Source organism: Pituophis catenifer, unplaced genomic scaffold (genome assembly GCF_029215685.1).
Source record: "Pituophis catenifer annectens isolate HBS135680 unplaced genomic scaffold, rPitCat1.0.hap2 SCAF_2, whole genome shotgun sequence".
NCBI classification, from domain to species: Eukaryota; Metazoa; Chordata; class Lepidosauria; order Squamata; family Colubridae; genus Pituophis; species Pituophis catenifer.
The window spans coordinates 80,912,735-80,932,046 of record NW_027256882.1 but is presented as its reverse complement, the minus strand read 5'-3'; the positions used below and the strand labels follow the sequence as shown (position 1 = coordinate 80,932,046).

General features: G+C 37.4%; 1 protein-coding gene across 1 annotated transcript in view; it reads right to left on the bottom strand.

Moving 5' to 3' along the window:
• RFT1 (RFT1 glycolipid translocator homolog) overlaps positions 1-14,287 on the bottom strand; it is a 30,299-nt gene extending 16,012 nt beyond the window's left edge. The window contains exons 1-7 of the mRNA XM_070933692.1: positions 14,145-14,287; positions 9,953-10,038; positions 6,981-7,097; positions 5,821-6,010; positions 3,983-4,084; positions 3,242-3,376; positions 297-375 (exon numbers count right to left, since the gene is read on the bottom strand). Coding sequence (XP_070789793.1) covers positions 297-375; positions 3,242-3,376; positions 3,983-4,084; positions 5,821-6,010; positions 6,981-7,097; positions 9,953-10,038; positions 14,145-14,243 — 808 coding nt within the window. The 5' untranslated portion in view covers positions 14,244-14,287. The remainder of the gene's footprint in view (positions 1-296; positions 376-3,241; positions 3,377-3,982; positions 4,085-5,820; positions 6,011-6,980; positions 7,098-9,952; positions 10,039-14,144) is intronic.
• Positions 14,288-19,312: the final 5,025 nt, after the last annotated feature.

Here is a 19,312-nt window from a genome sequence, read left to right as displayed (position 1 = left end):
AAAGAAAGAAAGATGGGACTGTAAGATGAAATAGTAGACAAGTATTTCTCAAAGATTATCAAAAGATTATCAAATAATTCAGTACCTTCCATGTTGCAATGAACAGAGACAAAACCTATATTAAAACAATCTCATGAAATCAGCGTGTTTTTTCTCGTTGCTCTTTAGCCTAAAGTTAAACCCATTCCAACAATTTTAAAAATGCATAAATGTCAATCAATGACATTCTTATTGATATAGTTGGCAAAAGGGGACTGAGAATAAAAAATGTAAGTTGAAGAAAGTGTCGTACTCACCCTCTGTTAAAACCTGTTTTAGGAATGACTGCTTAAAGAAACTCCAAGTCAACCTTGCTTCCTTCCAGTTAACAATATCCTGAAATATATACAAATAATTAGGTATAATTAAATAGCCTGTCCCATTTTGTCTGGGTTTAAAAACAGCAGAGTTGGCCCCAGTTAATACTTGGATGACAGGCCTCTCTGGTACACCAAGGCTAAGAAGGCTAAAAAGAAATCCTGGAAGAAAGTAACGGCAAGCACGCACCTCCATTCCACTTCCAAGAAAACTTGGAACTTCCTGGACATATCCAGGAAGTCACTGAAGGTCAAGCTTGATTCAATTTACTGTACATATCATATCACTGATATATCAGTGAAAATATTACATGACACAACCTCTGAAAAAAACCTATTTAATTAAAACACTATATTTAATTAAAATAATGTCTTAATTAAATAAAAATACACATACACACCTGTTCCTGGTCTAGGAGGAAACTAGGAAGTTTCTGCAAATGTTAATGTGGAAGACTCTTCATTTTTAGAGCTACATTTTAATATGCAACTCATAGAAATGTCTTCTATTATAACATCTGAACTATTCACCAGAAGATTAAAATGCAGTCGTTTTAGCTTACTCAGGTGTTTTCATATTAGAATTAACTATATATTTCCATAGTAAAATAAACTGGCTTTAGGCTAAAGGTTTTCTAACACTTTCCTGAAAAATGATCTGCATACAAGATCATTGAGCTAGTGCAGCTATTAGCAAAAGCCATTTTCTGTATAACATATTTATCATTTCTAAAAGGTACAATCATCTCTGGATCTAAAGATTTGCTTACATAAATAAAAATCCACTAAATGAAGTTTAAATCTAATATCAAAATGGTTAAAAATACATTTTGCTCAATAATTTACAGGAACCCCTATCTTTTCTTCTCTGAAACATTTCAGAATTATTTTAGTAGTTCAGTGTCAAATTTCATTAATATCAAAAGAATAGTTTGCACCCTAATGATTTTAATGACACCAATATTAAAACAACGGACTTCATTTCTTTTCATCATAGGTTTCTTAATTCTGTTTAAATTTAATAATCTACTCTGCAGTTTGTTGAGCACATTATACACTAGATAAGTCAACATTTTGAATTCATATAAGCCATCTTGTATATATTTGTATAACTTTCAACATAATGTGAGGTTATGCAAAAAAAAAACTGTTTTACAATCAGAATATTAATTTAAGTATACAAATTGGTTACACTCTTTTATAATTAAGAATACATGATGGATTTAAACTAACAAGCCACCAGAAACATATTTTATAAAATAAATCTAAGTTCAGAGAAATCATTGAAAGATTTTTGCTTATAGGGTTAGATCTTGCAGTTATTAAACAGTTATTCTGGGTCACTAAGCAGACAGAGTCCCAGGTAAGGAGCGCAGGGTGTCTTAAGTATTAAGGGAGGCCTGGGAGGGTCCACTTACTTTGTGGAGAAGCCAGCAAAGAAGATTGCTAATGGTATCACAAGACTGCGGAACATTTGGCAACCAATCATATGTTGTACAGGTTGCCAAGCACTCAGATAACGATCACTTAACTACAGAGGGTTATGTGCAATGCTTTCTGATAGTTGGAAAAGCTTTATGGGCCATAAAACACCCTTTCCAAGGCCACTGTAACTTCAAGCAGTCATTAAACAATCAGACCTAAGTCAAGGACTATTTATATTATAAAAATAAAGTTTACAAAAACACAGCTGAGACATATGATATAACTTCTCCAGTACCACTAAAACTACTCAATGGTGATAAACAAATGACCAGTGATGCGAGTTAATAAAATATTTTCCTCATTTCCTCTTATATGTAGATGGTATAGGCTGGAGAGTATAGGCTGGACAGATGGATACTTTGTTAGGGTCACTTCTTAAGGGATAGAAAAACTTTAATGCACAGAAATATGCCACATGATGTAGAGAATAAGAAAAAGATGGCCTTGACAGGAATTTGTAGGAAATGTTACTTAGGCAAATGGGCCAAAACATTTTTATGTCCAGAATAGCCAAATGACATTTGAAAGTGAATCAGGAAAATGCCTCCCTAAATTACTGAAGGAAGAGGAGATACAGACTGATCAGACTGCAAGATTCTGTTAGGTTGCCTTGATAAAAAAATATTGTTTTTATAGCACTATTATTATTTTGGAAATCCTTTGTTTTATGTATCATAGTTAGGTCTCACAAAAAGAGAAAGAAAGAGAAAAAAATGTCTCAACCCATTTCAGGTACCGATTTTTTTATTTACTAATATTGAATATCCAAGTCATAAATAATCTTACTATAACAAATATGTGCACACAAGATCTCAAGTATTATATGCTTATTTTTTCAAACAATAAAATGTAAATATTAAAAATGTAGGGGGACGCGGTGGCTCAGTGGCTAAGACGCTGACCTTGTCGATCAGTAAGGTCGGCAGTTCGGCGGTTTGAATCCCTAGCGCCGCATAACAGAGTGAGCTCCCATTACTTGCCCCAGCTTCTGCCAATCTAGCAGTTCGAAAGCATGTAAAAATGCAAGTAGAAAAATAGGGACCACCTTGGTGGGAAGGTAATAGCGTTCTGTGTGCCTTTGGCATTTAGTCATGCCGGCCACATGACCACAGAATTGTCATCAGACAGCACTGGCTCTTCGATTTAGATACGGAGATGAGCACTGCCCCCTAGAGTCGGGAACGACTAGCACATATGTGTGAGGGGAACTTTTACCTTTATTAAAAATGTAACCAACTGAAACCTGAAAAATGACTCTGAAACTAAAACTGATTAACAGCTAACTGGTAAACATATGATACTTAATCTAAGAATTTATTAGGACAATTTGGCTACTCATGAACAACAACAAATATCTTGTGCCAAGAAGTTATCTAATTTTTTTAAGTTGTTGGACTTACCTCATTTTGTCCCAAAGCAGGCAAAAAAGATACCATTCTGGTAACAGGAAATGATTTTTTGGTTGCTTCAGGAGAACCCAAAAATTTCATGAAATATATTATATAGCACAATACTAGAATGGTAGTGTATAAAAGCTGCAACAGAAAAATAATTCATATTGATTTTATTGTCAACATAGCAATGCAACAACATTCTTATTTGAACAGCAACAAAAGAGAATGTCGGCAACATTCAAAAGTCATGCAATTACGTCCACTCCAATCCTCTTAAGGATCAACATGGTAAGACAGATGCCAAGGGCCACAGGATACAAGCAGTATGACTTTTCTCTAGGGGGAACCTATCAACTTCAGTTTTCAGTTCAACCTCAGGTGTATTTGTGAGCATTCACCTTAACTTGGCCCAAGAAATTTAAGATGATGAAGGGAATGCTATAAGTAGGAAATTTAATGCTGAATTATTTTCAAGACTAACCCATCCCTTATGTTCATCTCACCTCCTTGGCAGAGTAACACTGACACTTCTGCATAAGACACAAGCATATACTAGCTTTCCATCCATACCAGTTATCCATCATGCTAAATTAAATGTTATATGTGTCTAGCATGCACAGTGATATAAATATATTTGCTTGTGAAATATTAACAATGTGATGTAACTTAAGGAAAACATGCCAGTTTCTATAACCAATTCTTATGATAGATCCAATAAATGGTAATAAAACAGGGAAAAAATTGTACCTGAGCCAAAGAAAAGATATAGAGTCCCCAGTGTGGATACAAAACTACTAGAAGAACTGTCAAAAAGCATTTGCAAAGGATTGACAAACTCTCAGCAATCACCTATAAAGAACATACAAAGATCTTATCAGAAACACAACTTACTAATACTTCCTAGTACAGAACTAGATAGACTCACAAAGGAACTACAAAACAGAGAGGAACATGATTATTATCTAGTATGGGAAAAGTGGTATGTCTGGTTGGAAAATAAGAAAGGGACAAAAGATTAGGAAATAAAGGAAATGACCAAACATAGAAAGAGGAATGTAAACCACATATATAGGTCAATCAAGAACTATAAAGATAGACAGAAAAGATAAACCAAACAAGGTGGAGTCAAACGGTAAATGAAATTATACAATACCGTTGCGATAAAATGGACATGTATGTAAATTTTTGTTTATATGTTTATATGTTTTGTATGTTTTACTGTTTTGTTTGGTTTGTATTTATAAATAAAAAACCTTTAAAAAAAACAACTTCCTAATACTTATCTGTCAGATTCAAAAAGCATGGAATCCAGAATTCTTATATTGAAACTTTTCTACAAATATGCACTTCTGAAAAACCATGAATACTTTCTATAAGACCACAAACTTCTCAAAGTACAATTTTTCTTTAGGATGACATTTTCAGTTGTTTGGGCATTCATATCCTCTGTGCCAAAAACAATGAACTGAACCTCAGTTAAATTATTCTTGCTTTGTTTCAGGAAAATCAGGCAGTTATCAGGATTAAAAATCCTATTGATTTCAGTGAACTCAATGTAGTTGAGTTGAGTTTATCACTCAATGATGAACAAGTAAAGCAAGACTATGGAAGAAATCCTGTAGTCCCAAATATTTCCAGGTCTGCAATGATGGCTCTCTATTGTAAACAACGCCATCATCAGCTTTGAAATGGAAAGAAAAATAATAAAAACAATTGCCAGAGATGAAAAGGAAGAATCTTCATGTACTTCATGGTTATGCAGGTGCGGCTTCTGCAAGACTACCTCTATGTAAACCTCATTTTGCCAGTGAAGCAGCACTTCCACCACTTCTGCTTAGCCAGTCTAGTGTAGTGGTTAAGATGCTGACTAGAAACCAAGAGACTATGAATTCTAGTATGAGACCAGAAGTGTGACTTTCTCAGCCCAACACATTTCACGGTGTTATTGTTGTGAGGAAAATAAGAAATAGAAGAATTATGTACACTGCTTTGAATTGTACAAAAATAAAAGGTGGTATTATTATCATATACACAACAATGTGAAATCACAGCTGCCAGTTCTTTAACTGATGTTGGCCTTCATTCGCATCAAATTCTTTCCAAAAACCTAGGCTGTCCTAATTTATATATGCAGAATTGCAAATCCAAACAGTGTGATTTTTTTTGTATCTCACATTTGGAGATTTTATCAATAGGCAGATTTTCTAAGTATTGTCCAAGGCTTTTGGGCATGGTACCCAATGTGCAATAACCATTGGGACCATCATTGCCAGTTTATGCTATAATCTTTCAACTTCAATTTTCTGATCTTGATATTTTGTGATTATTTTGTATCTTTGTCTTATGTATGGTTCATTCACAGTCAGCCAGGTATTCAGATTTATTGTTGTTGTGGTTATTAATTATTTCATCAATAAGACTAATGCATTTAAGTTAATGTATTTAGGTTAATCAGTAAATCAATACTTTACCTATAAGAAAAGGTCAGAATATATGTCAGAATAAAGATTTTTAACTTCAGACATCTGTTCATTACTGTAATTTTAAAAGAAGCAAAAAATACAATTTAATATAGTTTCACTAACCTTTAGTCGTACAAGTAAATGTATTTGAGCTAAAACCCAAAAAGGTTCACCCAGGAGTTCAATCACAGCAGAAAGACAAAAAGCAAGTACTCCAAAATTATAGTAAGGAACTACATTTTCATTAGGAACTTCAAGTACATCTAGCCAGATCCAGCCCAGGAACACACACCAACATACACCCAAAGGAACTCTACAAAAGTTAAGATAAACCATTAAGCCAAAATTAATAATTTGCTCGTTTCTCTCCTATCTTCAGTGTGAATTCTTAGAAAAAAATCTGCATCCAGTTTTAGAAAACCAAGAGTCAGTACAATAAACTTTAAAAGTACAGGCAACTATTTTTTTCCTGCATCTGCAGAAATAAATTATTTCTGCAGTTTAATTACAATATTTCTTGGAATGCATTACAACTTATAAGGTTTTTGCATAAATATTTATTTGAGAAATCTATATTTTTCATCCAGTGCTTCAGGGTAGGAATGCTCTTTGGAAACTAATAACCCAATACAAAAAGCAAAAAAGAAACAGCACAAACAGCAAATTTTGCAGGTGTCATATGCAAATATGCACGAATGTGGATACACACAAACAAACACAGAGAGAGAGCGTGCTTTTATTTGCTCCTTCACTCACTAAAAAAGCCAAGGCACTTATATTTCTTTGAGTATTATATAAAAGACCCAGTCTCTCCCACCAGCATTGACTTTCCAAAGTTTATTTAACTTTGGAACATTAGCATTGAAAATTGGAGATTGCTTTCTTTTTTCAGGCAGTAAGGCAAGAATTATTCCAAAGAAAATCATTCTCATGCAAGAGCTGAATAGCAGCTTTTCTCAATTTCTCAAATGTGGTTTATGGAGATGTGGTAATTAATATATGCAATTAGAATTAAATTAGAATTAGGTAAATGAAATTACCTAATTAAATATTAGGTAATTAATATATGCAATTAGGATGAAACTATTACAGATAAACTAAGATGTAATTTAGGTAAGTATTAACAATTTCATAGCCTATCTTGAGGAACTCAACTGCCTGTTTCTCAATGCAATCATGACTTCAAAAACAAGCTCCTATGCCTTTTCAAAAGTGCAAGCAGCATTGCAGAAGAACTGCAGAAGAAAGAAACTAAAATGTTCAAATGAGTGATTTAAACTTACGTTAGCCATAATAGATTAAATGTTTGTGTCCAGTTTCTCCTTGAGTTCCCACTCAAACAAGCTTTACGAAATGCTTCTCTGGCTAAGAAAACTATTGTTGAATAAAGCAGCGTCAGTCTAGTATTTTGGGAGGAAAAGGAAAGAAAAAAGAAAGAAAAGGGAATTTCATTTTAAAAAGGGAATTTCAACGATCGATAATTTTATTATATTGCTGTTAATATAGTTATATTAACTATATAACTATTATAATTATCAATAATATGTATCAAAGGAGATTTGATTACCTTAGGGGTTATCAATTGTGCATTGCACTCACCCAGGTCCACATGCAACTTGGGAAGAGTGATAAAATTTTATAGAAGTTGTGCCAGACACAAACTAGGCCTTTGAAATTTTAATAAGCTCATAAGTCATTTACCACCTGCTTCCTTTTTTTAATAGAGGAAATATGAACTGCCCAATATGTATTTTCAAATTACTTAAGTTTCAAAATACTTAAGTTTTAGTCTTTTTTTAATTAACCTTTTAATTAACCTTTTATAAATACATAGCTTTTAAAGAGTTCTTAAATTTACAGTACTTGTTAAAAATCTGAGGTCATATTAAAATTTCAGTGTTTTTTTTTTCTATTTTACTTTGCTTACATATATTTTGGGAATTGGAGATCTCATTTCTGCAGAATATAACAGTTACAATCTATATTCGTGCTTGGTAATAATCCCCAGATATTTCTTTTCTCTAGATCCTATCTAAGTTATATTTAAATGTTATACTAAGTTTCTTAATAACACTATTAATTACAGAAAAATATAATCTTACAATATTTTACCATTTTGTATGCAACTGTAACTCACTGAGTATATTACATAATATCAAGAAAAAGTAGAAATTATTTTTATTAATTTATACCACATATTTATCTGTGTAGTCCCATTGTTTATTTTGTACCTGTCTGAAGACAAATTTCTCGAGTGTTTCATAATAAAAATTAAAATCAGAAAATATACAAAATGAAAATCATAAAACAAGAGCACATGGAAAATATTACTCAACATTTTCTTAGGTCTATTCTAGAGTTCTATTGCTTTGGGTGTATTAGGTTACAATTTTAAATGTCATATTCTTTCAGCAGTAATTTTGCTCTAAAATAACCATAGGTAAAGAATATTACATTAAAGTATCACTAAGTCTGCATCAGGTTACACTGCAACAGCTCTCTTTTAAAGGTAGAAATGTATTTTGGACATGTGACTGTTATTTTTCAGGCAAGGTTTTTGTGAATCAAGGGAACATAGCAAAACTACCGTGTTTCCCCAAAAATATGACATGTCCTGAAAATAAGGCTAATCCTGATTTTTGGGGTGGGCAAAATATACGGCCTCCCCTAGTGGAGCCCTAGTGAAGGGTTGGGCGTGGGCAGCACAGAAGGCACCCCTTCCCTTCCCCGGTCAGCTAATGGCAGCTGGGCTCCTTAATGGCAACCCGCAGATCAGCTGAGCTGATCAGGAGCTGCCCCAGTGTTCTTGGTGCTCGCCCGCCTCCCATCCATCCATTCCCCTCACCTGAAAACTCCCACCCCACTCGCAAGAGAGCAGCCACCTTGCCACCCAGCGGCACTACCCCCTCCAGCAAGGCAGAGCACCACTCACCGACCGAGCGGTATCCCACAATCATGATGTGGGCGAAGCCGGTGAGCACCAGATCCTTGAAGAGTCTGTGCCGCTGCCATCCCAGCACTGAGGTTGACTTCCTCTGCGGCTTCCAACCCTGTCTGGAAGCTGCTGGAAGCCGAGAAGAGGCCGGTTGGGCCAGCCGCCTGCTGCCGAAGTCCCGCTCTATGGTTTCAGGTCCATGCAGCTGCTCCAGCTCCCAGAAGACTTGGCAGTAGGCAGCTGGCCCGACCGGCCTCTTCTTCGCTTCCAGCCGGGGTTTGGAAGCCGCAGAGGAAGCCATCCTCAGTGCTGGAATGGCGACAGCACAGAGTCCCCATGCGGGGCTGTGGCTCCCATCACCCTTCGCCGCCTCTCTGCCCCAGCTGCCAAAAGACTCTTCCCCGGCTCCCAAAGACTTGGCAGCAGGCAGCTGGTCCGACCGGCCTCTTCTCCGCTTCCAGTGGCTTCTAGACGGGGTTTGGAAGCCGCAGAGGAAGCCAGCCTCAGTGCTGGGATGGCGGTGGCACAGACTCCTCAAGGACCTGGTGCTCACCAATTTCGCCCACATCGTGATCCTGGGATACCGCTCGGTCGGTGAGTCGCGCTCTGCCTGGTTGGAGGGGGGGATGTCTGCTGAGTGGGCACCAAGTGGCAAGAGGTGCTGGGCGGCTGCTCTCTTGCAAACAGGTTCCCAAAGAGCCGGGCACAGAGACGTGACGACGCAAACACGGCCTCGGGCAAACAGCTGATAAATGGCTGTGTTGCGCTGCTGCAGCAGCGCAACACAGCAGCAACCATGAGCATCCCCAAAATAATAAGACCCCCGATAATAGGGCCAAGCCCTTATTTCGGGATTCAAAAGAAAATAAGACCCTGTCTTATTTTCAGGGAAAAACGGTAGTACATTTGACAATACTTGGTATGCAATTAAACCCAGTATATTTCACATTTTGAAATAATAAAGAAGCAGCAAAACTTCTTTATTTCACTTCAAGAATCACTCAGAACTACTGAATACCTATTAAAAACAGGAATGACTTTGAAAACATAGCATTTTCAAAACCACTAGATATTTACATAATTTAGAGGAAAAGGCATTTATTCAAAAAACTAAATCACAAACTCAAATTTGCATTTATACATCAGTGAAGACATTGATTCATCCATACAATTCAAAATATCTCCCTGCAGAATCATGCCAAGCAGCAGAAAGTTAAGTAATTTATCCAAATTTATTCCAGAAAGAAATTAGAGACAAAGCTAGTATAACTTGTAACCATTAATATTTCATGTTTTTATAAAATGATTATGATTTATTACCTTACATTCACAAGACCAATTATTTCTTTTGATACATAACGTAAAGTAAAAGCATTTAAGCCAAACGTAATTAGCCGGAATAGCACCTGCAAAAAGAAACGTAAAATTAATCAAACATTAACTTTCAAACTATAAGACTTCAACATTTGTTTGTTTGTTAGATTTCTTTTGTTCAGAATTTCATCTTAACACTATGATCTTATTTCCACTAAATAACAGTAAACCCTACAATTCAATTTGTCATCACTCAACAGACATGTAGGATTATTTCCTTGTTCTAATAGTGGAAGTTGAATACTCCAAAAATGCTGCCTATAAACTTTTACTACAAACTCAGTAATAACTCTACAGATACATAATTTATTGATTATACATGTAAGAGCATCAAGCCCTTATAAGGAATTAAGTCTAAATTAACATTCTCACCTTTAGCTACAATCACACTCATAGCATATGAAACTCTTGGAATACGTATTAATTTGTAATATTACTAACATTCATCACAAAATAAAATCATTAACTTGCATTACCAAATAAATCTTACAGCATGGAAAAGAGCAAACCTGCTGTATTGTAGGATGTAGAACAGAATGGTAAAATCTGAGCATAATGCAAAGCTTTTCCAAAAAAGTATCAGCATTATTGTTAGCTTTTATATAAGGTTCTATCTATATATGGCAATAGAAAATAATTACACACAATATTGTAATTACAGCTTGGCTGTAATGATTCTTAATTTACTACCATACAGCTACTGAACTGCTGTTTGTTTAGATTAGAGCCTAAAACCTAATCTGTAGGGCAATGCTTGTAACCTTTTCAGAATGATCCTCCATCGGTTGTTTAAAGCTGAGTCTGTCTCTATTACTTATATCAAAGAATTCTTATACATAATAAGATTCCTTTTTTCCTGGGTTAGCCCTATAGATTACAGGCAACAGCTGTTTTAGGCAAATGCAAATGCCTTTGCTCAATTTAATTATTCCAGACATGGAAGCTCAACAATGTAGTTGTAGGACTATTACAGCTGCGAGTCATGCACAAAATGCACAAAAGTGAAAAGCCTCTGAAATAACCTCAATGGAGGAATGCCTGATGAAGAGAATAAACTTGCAGAGATGACAAAACAACTTGCTTAATTAAACTAAAATTAATAATTACATTTATCAGTGACTGGAAACCCTTTATGTATATGTGTGTGTATGCACATATCCATCCATACACTATATACACACACATGCATGCACTGACACATATACCTACACACACACACACACCATATTTTTGGGGGGCATAAGACGCTCCAGACTATAAGACGCACCTATCTTTTGGGGGAAGGAAAAAGAAAAAAAATCTGCCTCTGCCTCTCAGCAATTTGCCTCCTTACAGCAAACAGCAAACAGCCTGCTTTAGTTTCATTTTCAGCACAGCCTGATTAGCACAAGAAAAAAAAATCTGCCTGTCTCTGCCTCCCAGCAATTTGCCTCCTTGCAGCAAACAGCCTGCTTTAGTTTCATTTTCAGCCCAGCCTGATTAGCACAAGAAAAAAAATCTGCCTCCCAGCAATTTGCATGCTTGCAGCAAACAGCAGAGGCCCGCGTGGCAATAGGCAATGGCAATTCCTGCAGCCTGAAACAGCTAAGGTTCGGGAAGCCGATCCAACGGACAATCAGGCTGTGCTGAAGCTGAAACGGGCTGTTTGCTGTTTGCTGCAAGCATGCAAATTGCTGGGAGGCAGAGGCCAAAGGGTGGGGGCCAGCTGGTGGGCGGGGCTACATTCGGTGTATAATACACACCCAAATTTTCACCCACTTTTGGGAGGGGGAAGTGTCTTATACTCCGAAAAATATGATATATACCTACACATACATACCTACATACATATATCTACACACACCTATATTGCGAACTATCCTAAAAATACGAGTTCCAGGTGTAGCTATAAAAGAAGAAACAGACATCGCAATATCCGGAACTTTAAAACAGATTATCCACTTAGCTTTTGTTAGCTTCTGCTAATATCGTCAGAGTGTAAAAACTACAATTGAAGATATATTTAATTGAAGATATATATATTTATGCAGCATTGCATATTTTAAAGTTTTAAAGTTCCGGAGATCGCGATGTCTGTGTCTTCTTTTACACACCTATATTCATATACTCTATATTTCTTGACATTATATGAATCACTAGGAAAAATATCAAGGAAAATGTTTAGCTTTTGAATACATCAGTGGTGGGTTTCAAAAAATTTTACTACCAGTTCTGTGGTTCTGTTCTGTGTGGCTTGGTGGGCATGGCACTGATTGGTGAACGTGGCTTGGTGGGCGTGGCAGGGGAAGGATACTGTAAAATCTCCATTCTCACCCCACTCCAGGGGAAGGTTACTGCAAAATCCCCATTTCCTCCCGATCAGCTGAGACTCGGGAGGCAGAGAATAGGTGGGGGCGGGGCCAGTCAAAATTCTCCGAACTACTCAAAATTTCCACTACCGATTCTCCAGAACTGGTTATAACCTGCTGAAACTCACCTCTGGAATGCATGTATCACTAAATCCACTTATGGTACCTATCTCATTGTCAATTGTGAATAAAGTGGTAACATGAGACTAAAAGAATTTTATTCAATTCTCTGAAATGAGAACCATCTGACGCTTTGCATTGAATTGAAGATTAAATAAATTACTTATTCAATGTGAGAAATAAAGAAAACAAGAACATAAGAAGAAATATAATATGACAGGAATAGCTGTAAATCCAATAGTATCAATAGTAAGTTATCTATTAAAAGAATGTGATGCTGATAAGCAAATTTCTCTTAGGAATACATTCTTTGTTAGGCTTAGACCTTACATATTCTGCCATTTGCCATAAATGTTTTTATGGTATACAAATAACTATACAGTTATTTCAACAAATAGTTCTTATGAAGTACTTTCTCAGATTAAATGCAAGTGATTTCTGGGAAATGTCAAATATGCAAATGACGAAGTGATAAGGGAAAACAAAGCATCTTAGAGGACAGTATCAAGATTCAGGAGAATGATGACAAACTGAATAACAAGCAGAAACCTGCAAAATGAAATTCAATAGAAAAACAATGCAGAACAGCTGAACAGGAAGGGGAAAAAAACCTTAAAGCCACAAATATAGTGTATGCAGGAGAGACTATATAGGCCAGCAGTATAGACAAAAAGGACTTAGTGTCATGACACTGAAAACTAGAATGTATCCAGAGGAGACCCAAAGGCACTTTTTTCAAAAGGCAACTGGACTTTCTTGGCGGGAGTTTCTTTGCCAATGTTTTGCTTTTCATCCAAGAAGCCTCTTCAGTTCTGACTGACTGTTGGTGAATGACTGTTGTAAGATACCCAGAGCCAATGGATAGGAGATGGACGGCAAACAATTTTCATAAATAAACAAATATTTCCCCACCAAGAGTTCAGTTGCCTTTTGGAAAAAGCACTTCTGAGACAACCTTGGCCTGAATGATTGAGAATCATGTCTGTGATGTGAAGGGCATCTATGTGAAGGGCATCATATCCTGGAACAGTGGGGGAGTGCTGAATATGTTTATCCTGGAGAAAAGAAGATTCTGGGAAGGCATAATACCTATTTTCAAGTCTCTCAAGGGCTGTCCCATAGAAGATAGGGCAGTAGGTTTAGATTACAAAGTAAGTTTCAGCTGACCATCAAGAAAATCTCTTAAAGAGCTATTCAACAATGGAACAGGCTGCCCTGTGAGGTGGTGGACTCTCCTTCCCTGGCAGTGTTTAAACAGAGGCTGGACAGCCATCTATCTGGGATGCTGGAGCAATGGATTCCTGCAGTGGAGAACAGGTTGCAATAGAAAAAAAAATCATTTCCAACATTTGGATTGTTACGATTCACCAACGGGAAAGACTCCGGTCATATATGCTGTGATCAATTAATTTTTGAAACTCCACTGATTTCTGCCTATTGGAAGTCACTTTGCCTCCCGGCTTCTCCAGCAGCTTGTTGACGTGTCTGGGACACGTTCGGCTTCTGTCCACTTAAACGGGAGCTTGAGATTCACCACCTCTCCTGGAAAGAGCCAGTTCGAGAAAGGAGAAGCCGGCAGTCGGGAGAAGAGGCGGAAAGAGAGCGAAAGGCTGCAGCTTTGCGCGCCCTCTGATCTCCATCCCCGCCTTCCCATCTTCTGAGGCGGGTACCTGCAAGAGGGCGTTGGAGGAAGCCAGTTTGGCGGTATCCCTGAGCGCGTCCTGGGAGCCCATTTTCCCCGGCACCGTCCCGCCATCCTTCGCGCCCATGCAAAACGATTCTCCGTGCGCTCCTTCCGACCTTTTTTCCCTTCCCTCGCTGGCTGCCTTGTCAGAGGAGAAGCAGCCCGTGGCTCCTCCCCGTCGCGCTCGGATCCCGTCAGCCGCAGAGGGAGGACGAGAAGGCGGCGGCTTCGAGGCTTGTTCCACCTAATCCGCTGTCGATACCGTTGCGCTCTTCACACCTGCAGATTCACACGTGGCGAAACCGGGAATCCGGCTGAGAGGGCTCGTGCGGCGGGAAGGTGTCCTTCTCTGAACTGGCCGGTTGTCTTGGGCAGGTGTGTTTTGGGGCGTTGTTTGCCGCGGTAAGGCGGAGGAGACGCTGGTTTCCCTAGTCCTTATTCCCCAGTCCTATCTCGTACTGGGAATAAAGATCAGGATTTGGGATGGGTTGCCTCTCCACTGAGTTTGCGGCCACTGCCTGCTACTGATGTTTTTCTAGTTGGACGGGTTTCTTTGAAATGTCCTATACGCTTAAATGTGGCAAAGGTTAATCTTATGCATGGTGCGCCCATACAGTTTAAACGGAAACAGATTTTATTACGCTAGTATTCATGCACATATAAACATGCAGAATAACAGAGTTGGAAGGGACCTTGGAGGTCTTCTAGTCCAACTCCCTGTGCAAACAGGAGACCCATGCCGTTGCAGACAAGTGGCTGTCCAGTGTCTTCTTAAAAGCTTCCAGTGATGAAGCAACCACCATTTCTGAAGGCAAGCTGTTCCACTGGTTAACTGTCCTCACTGTTATTTATTTATTTATTTATTTATTTATTTATTTATTTATTTATTTATTCGTCAGATTTATATGCCTCCCTTCTCACAACAATAAAACAACCCGACAATAGATAAAAATTAAATAATATTAAAAACCAATTTAAAATCCCCAAATCCCCAAGTTAAAATCCACAGCAGATCAGGGAAGTTCCTGAAAGAGCCATATCTTTAGGTCGGCGCAGAAGGTGCGGAGGTTGGGGGCTGTCCGGAGCCTGGTGGGCAACCTATTCCAGAGGGTCGGTGCAACCACAGATAACGTCCTCATCCTGGGGACCGCCAGCCGACACTGTCTGGCCGAGGGGACCCGGAGGAGAGCAGCCCTATGTGAACGCACTGGGCGGTGGGAGGCCAGTAGGAGGTGATCCTGCAAATACCCCGGGCCCATGCCATGAAGGGCTTTATAGGTGAGTACCAGCACCTTGAAGCGGATCTGGAGGACCACCGGCAACCAGTGCAGCTCACGCAATAGTGGTGTTATATGGGAGTAGCGGGATGCACCCATAGCTACTCGCGCGGCCGCATTCTGGACCAGTTGGAGCCTCCGGGTGCACCCCAAGGGCAGCACCCAAGGGTTAGAACATTTCTCCTTAGTTCTTGGTTGCTTTTCTCCTTGATTAGTTTCCACCAAGGAAATCAGGAATATAAGGAAACATGCTTCCCTTTCCATAGATTACTCTGTATCTCCTATCTTTTGAAGAAGACATTCCTTGTTGGTGGAAAATGCCTTGGCAGCTTTGATTTAATGCAGGCCTCTCTCAGCTCAAAACTTCAATAGCAAAATCCTGACACATAACAATTCTCTGTCCTTCAGAGCTTTTGGTGCTACAAAGAAATATACCCATGGAATTTGAGAGGTTTCATTTGAGGAAGATTGTCCGAGGAATGCAATCTTCTTTTTTGAACAATTTTATGTTCTTCTGTCTAGGAACAGCTCCATAGGAAAACAATTTTTGGGTCCCTCCAGATCAACTGTGTGTATCACTCCAAGGCATTCAGATCAGTCTAGTACTAAATGTAATCTCACTACCTATAGTTATTATGAACGTGAATTAAAAAGTGAATCTTTCATCACTGAACCATTTTCCCTTTGAATTTGATAACTGATACAACACTGTCAACTGCATAGGAAAAAAAGGAAGATTGAGTGAATCCTTATCACATGCCAAGCCAAAACTAAATAAATCATAAATCATACACAGTGCATGAATTGCATCTGCCTTCTATCTCAGTGTGCCTGGGTTGTCTCTTTCAATGGTTAGCCTCCCTGTGTAAAGGGAGAAGCTGATAATGAAAAATGGAATAGAAAACTGTTACTTAATTTCTAATGCATATGCCCATTATACTAAGCCTTGATTTCTAATTTTTCAACAAATGCTCCAAGTTTGTCCACCTCACAAATAAGCTTCCAGCCTTAATTATTAAACCATTCACACAATTGGGCTGGAACTAAACTAACAGTGAACACTGATTAACCCTTGATTGTGACCTCATGTACTATGCAGTCATAACTATAAACTGTTTTTTTCTATAGCTAAATCATAAAATGGTTTATAATAGAATAAAATAGAATAACAGAGTTGGAAGGGACCTTGGAAGTGTTCTAGTCCAATCCCCTGCTTAGGCAGGAAACCCTACACCACTTCAGACAAATGGTTATCCAATATCTTCTTAAAAAAATTCCAGTGTTGGAGCATTCACAACTTCTGGAGGCAAGTTGTTCCACTGATTAATTGTTCTAACGGTCAGGAAATTTCTCTTTAGTTCTAAGTTGCTTCTCTCCTTGATTAGTTTCCACCCATTGCTTTTTTGTCCTACCCTCAGGTGCTTTGGAGAATAGCTTGACTCCCTCTTCTTTGTGGAAGCCCCTGAGATATTGAAACACTGCTATCATGTCTCCCCTAGTCCTTCTTTTCATTAAACTAGACATACCCAGTTCCTGCAACCATTCTTCATATGTTTTAGCCTCCATTCCCTTAATCATCTGATTTGGTTTAGCTTGTGTAAACCCAGACACTGATTTATGAACCATAATTCATGGTTTGGTATGTTGTGAAAAATATGTGTGGTCCTTTCAATAAATTATAGTTAAATAGTGGCTTAGAATACTCTGTGACCCTCAACTAAAAGTGATTGACATTGGCATCAGCAAAAAATGATGAAACATGTACTGTATTGCGGTATCACATTGCAAGCCCCAGCTCTTTGTAATTGTGTCCCAGTATCAAGTGAAGGGACATAAATCTCATGGTTTGGGTTGTGATTGTGAGCTGTACATCAGAATCTGGCCTTGAAATTAAGAGGTTAAAGAAAATAGGTGGGAATTCCATAGAACTCTCTGTAGAGGTTTTGGGTGAAGGGTGTTCTGCCTATGTAAAAATCAATTGTACTCACAACTGAAATCCAGTGAGAATTCCTTGCCACTTAATCATTCCAACAAACTGGAATTGGCAATGGGGGAATACCACACCCTGTTAAAGGTCATGGCCGGCTATGTGGAGGAGCACACATTGCAGGAATATATAATGCTACATTTATTGACAAAATGACAACAATAACAAATATGGAAGAAGAAAACTGGTCAATATGAACTATAATATGCAAGATTCAAATTTGAACTAAAGCAGAAATCATGAAAAAAAACCATGCAAACACTTTATATAGTTCTACATTTTCTTCTAGATCAATATGTCAAATCATATTGTTTGACTAATTGTCAAATCAATTATTCATATTGAAATAATTGCCATAAGATGTTTTTTATTTCAAAACCAACTTTATCTTAACTTTTATTTGTCAAATATACACAAGTATCTGTAAATAATAGCTTTTATAAAGCTAAATAAATAATGCAGTTATTTGGGGGGGGGAGTTTTGGGATTAAAATAATCTTTACAGAATATTATTTTACAGAGCATTAAAGAATTTTTTGTTATCTTCTTCTAATGTATTCTGCTAATAGTTATAATTGCACAATTAAATATATCCTTTGAACCCATCTTCAGACCAAAACTTTCCTGCATTGTATAGCAAAAGCACTTGTCTTTCAATACATGTGTTTACATAAATTGCCTACAATCAGTAAACCCAAATGGATCTGGATCAATTCCTTCAGATAAATACAATTTATCAAACACGTTTTATTCATATATAGTATTATTGAAAATATCCAATGATACAACACTCCAAAAACACACATTTTTATTACTGGGTGCAATCATATTTTAGTATTTCAAATGTTTATATAATTTTCTGCTATCTTCTCTAAAATGAATAGTATTTATTTCTTCAGAGTTTTCTTATAATGCTAGCTAAAATGCATATGTCAAACTCTCATTCAATAGGCACTTGTTTGCCTATTTTTCTTTAGATGAACTATGTAATCGCATTACATCAGTTACTTTTTAACACTTGAATACTAATACAAAAGATTATAATAATTCAGGAGATAGACTAGGGTTAGTTCAACAATAAAAGAATTTTGTTCAATAACATGTATCTATGTATTAGTTCCACTAGATGGCAGGCCTTCCTTAGAGCAACAAGTAGAAAGATAATTTATGAGAGTGAGGATTTTATCTTAGCAACATCTTTGCTTCTGGGTAATTTTTTTCAATCAATTTTTACTATGTCATTGATGGAGACCTGCAATTCTAAACACAGTTATCTGTGAAGATGTTCCAACTCAGGGAGACCTGCTTATGAAGAAAATACATGTGAGAATATACTAGCAGGGCAGGCTTAACTGGGTTATTGGAGAGGGAGGGGGTGTTGTTTTGGATATACCTAACCGTATCAGCAGTTGGGGGGGGGGTCAAAGGGATTAGTTTAAGCAACAAATGTAAATTAACTTGTTGGTTAAATCTTTCCTTCCTGCAGCTGAAAGAGAGAAAAAGGCATAGGGAGGAGCCATAAATAGGATTTCTCTGAGCATTTTTATCTCCTTTAAACTTTTGATTTCTTCTTCTCAACCTGGACAGAAAGGATATTCCTCTCACTTCCATTTGACTGCAATAAAATTGATCCCAACTGCAATATTGCAGATATTTTCTTTTCCTGGTCCATAAATTAAAAAATAATAAATCCAGGATATGGTAGCCTCCTTTGCAACAACATTGTAAAATTAGAAATTGTGCAATGAAAATAATGAAGCGGGTAAAAAGTAAATATACTGTTTGTTGTTGATCTAGTTCCTGTAACATTCATTCCAACTATAAATTAAAAGGGTGATCGAACCATGATATAAAACCAGTCTTCATTGTTAATTCTTCATGGTTTGCATT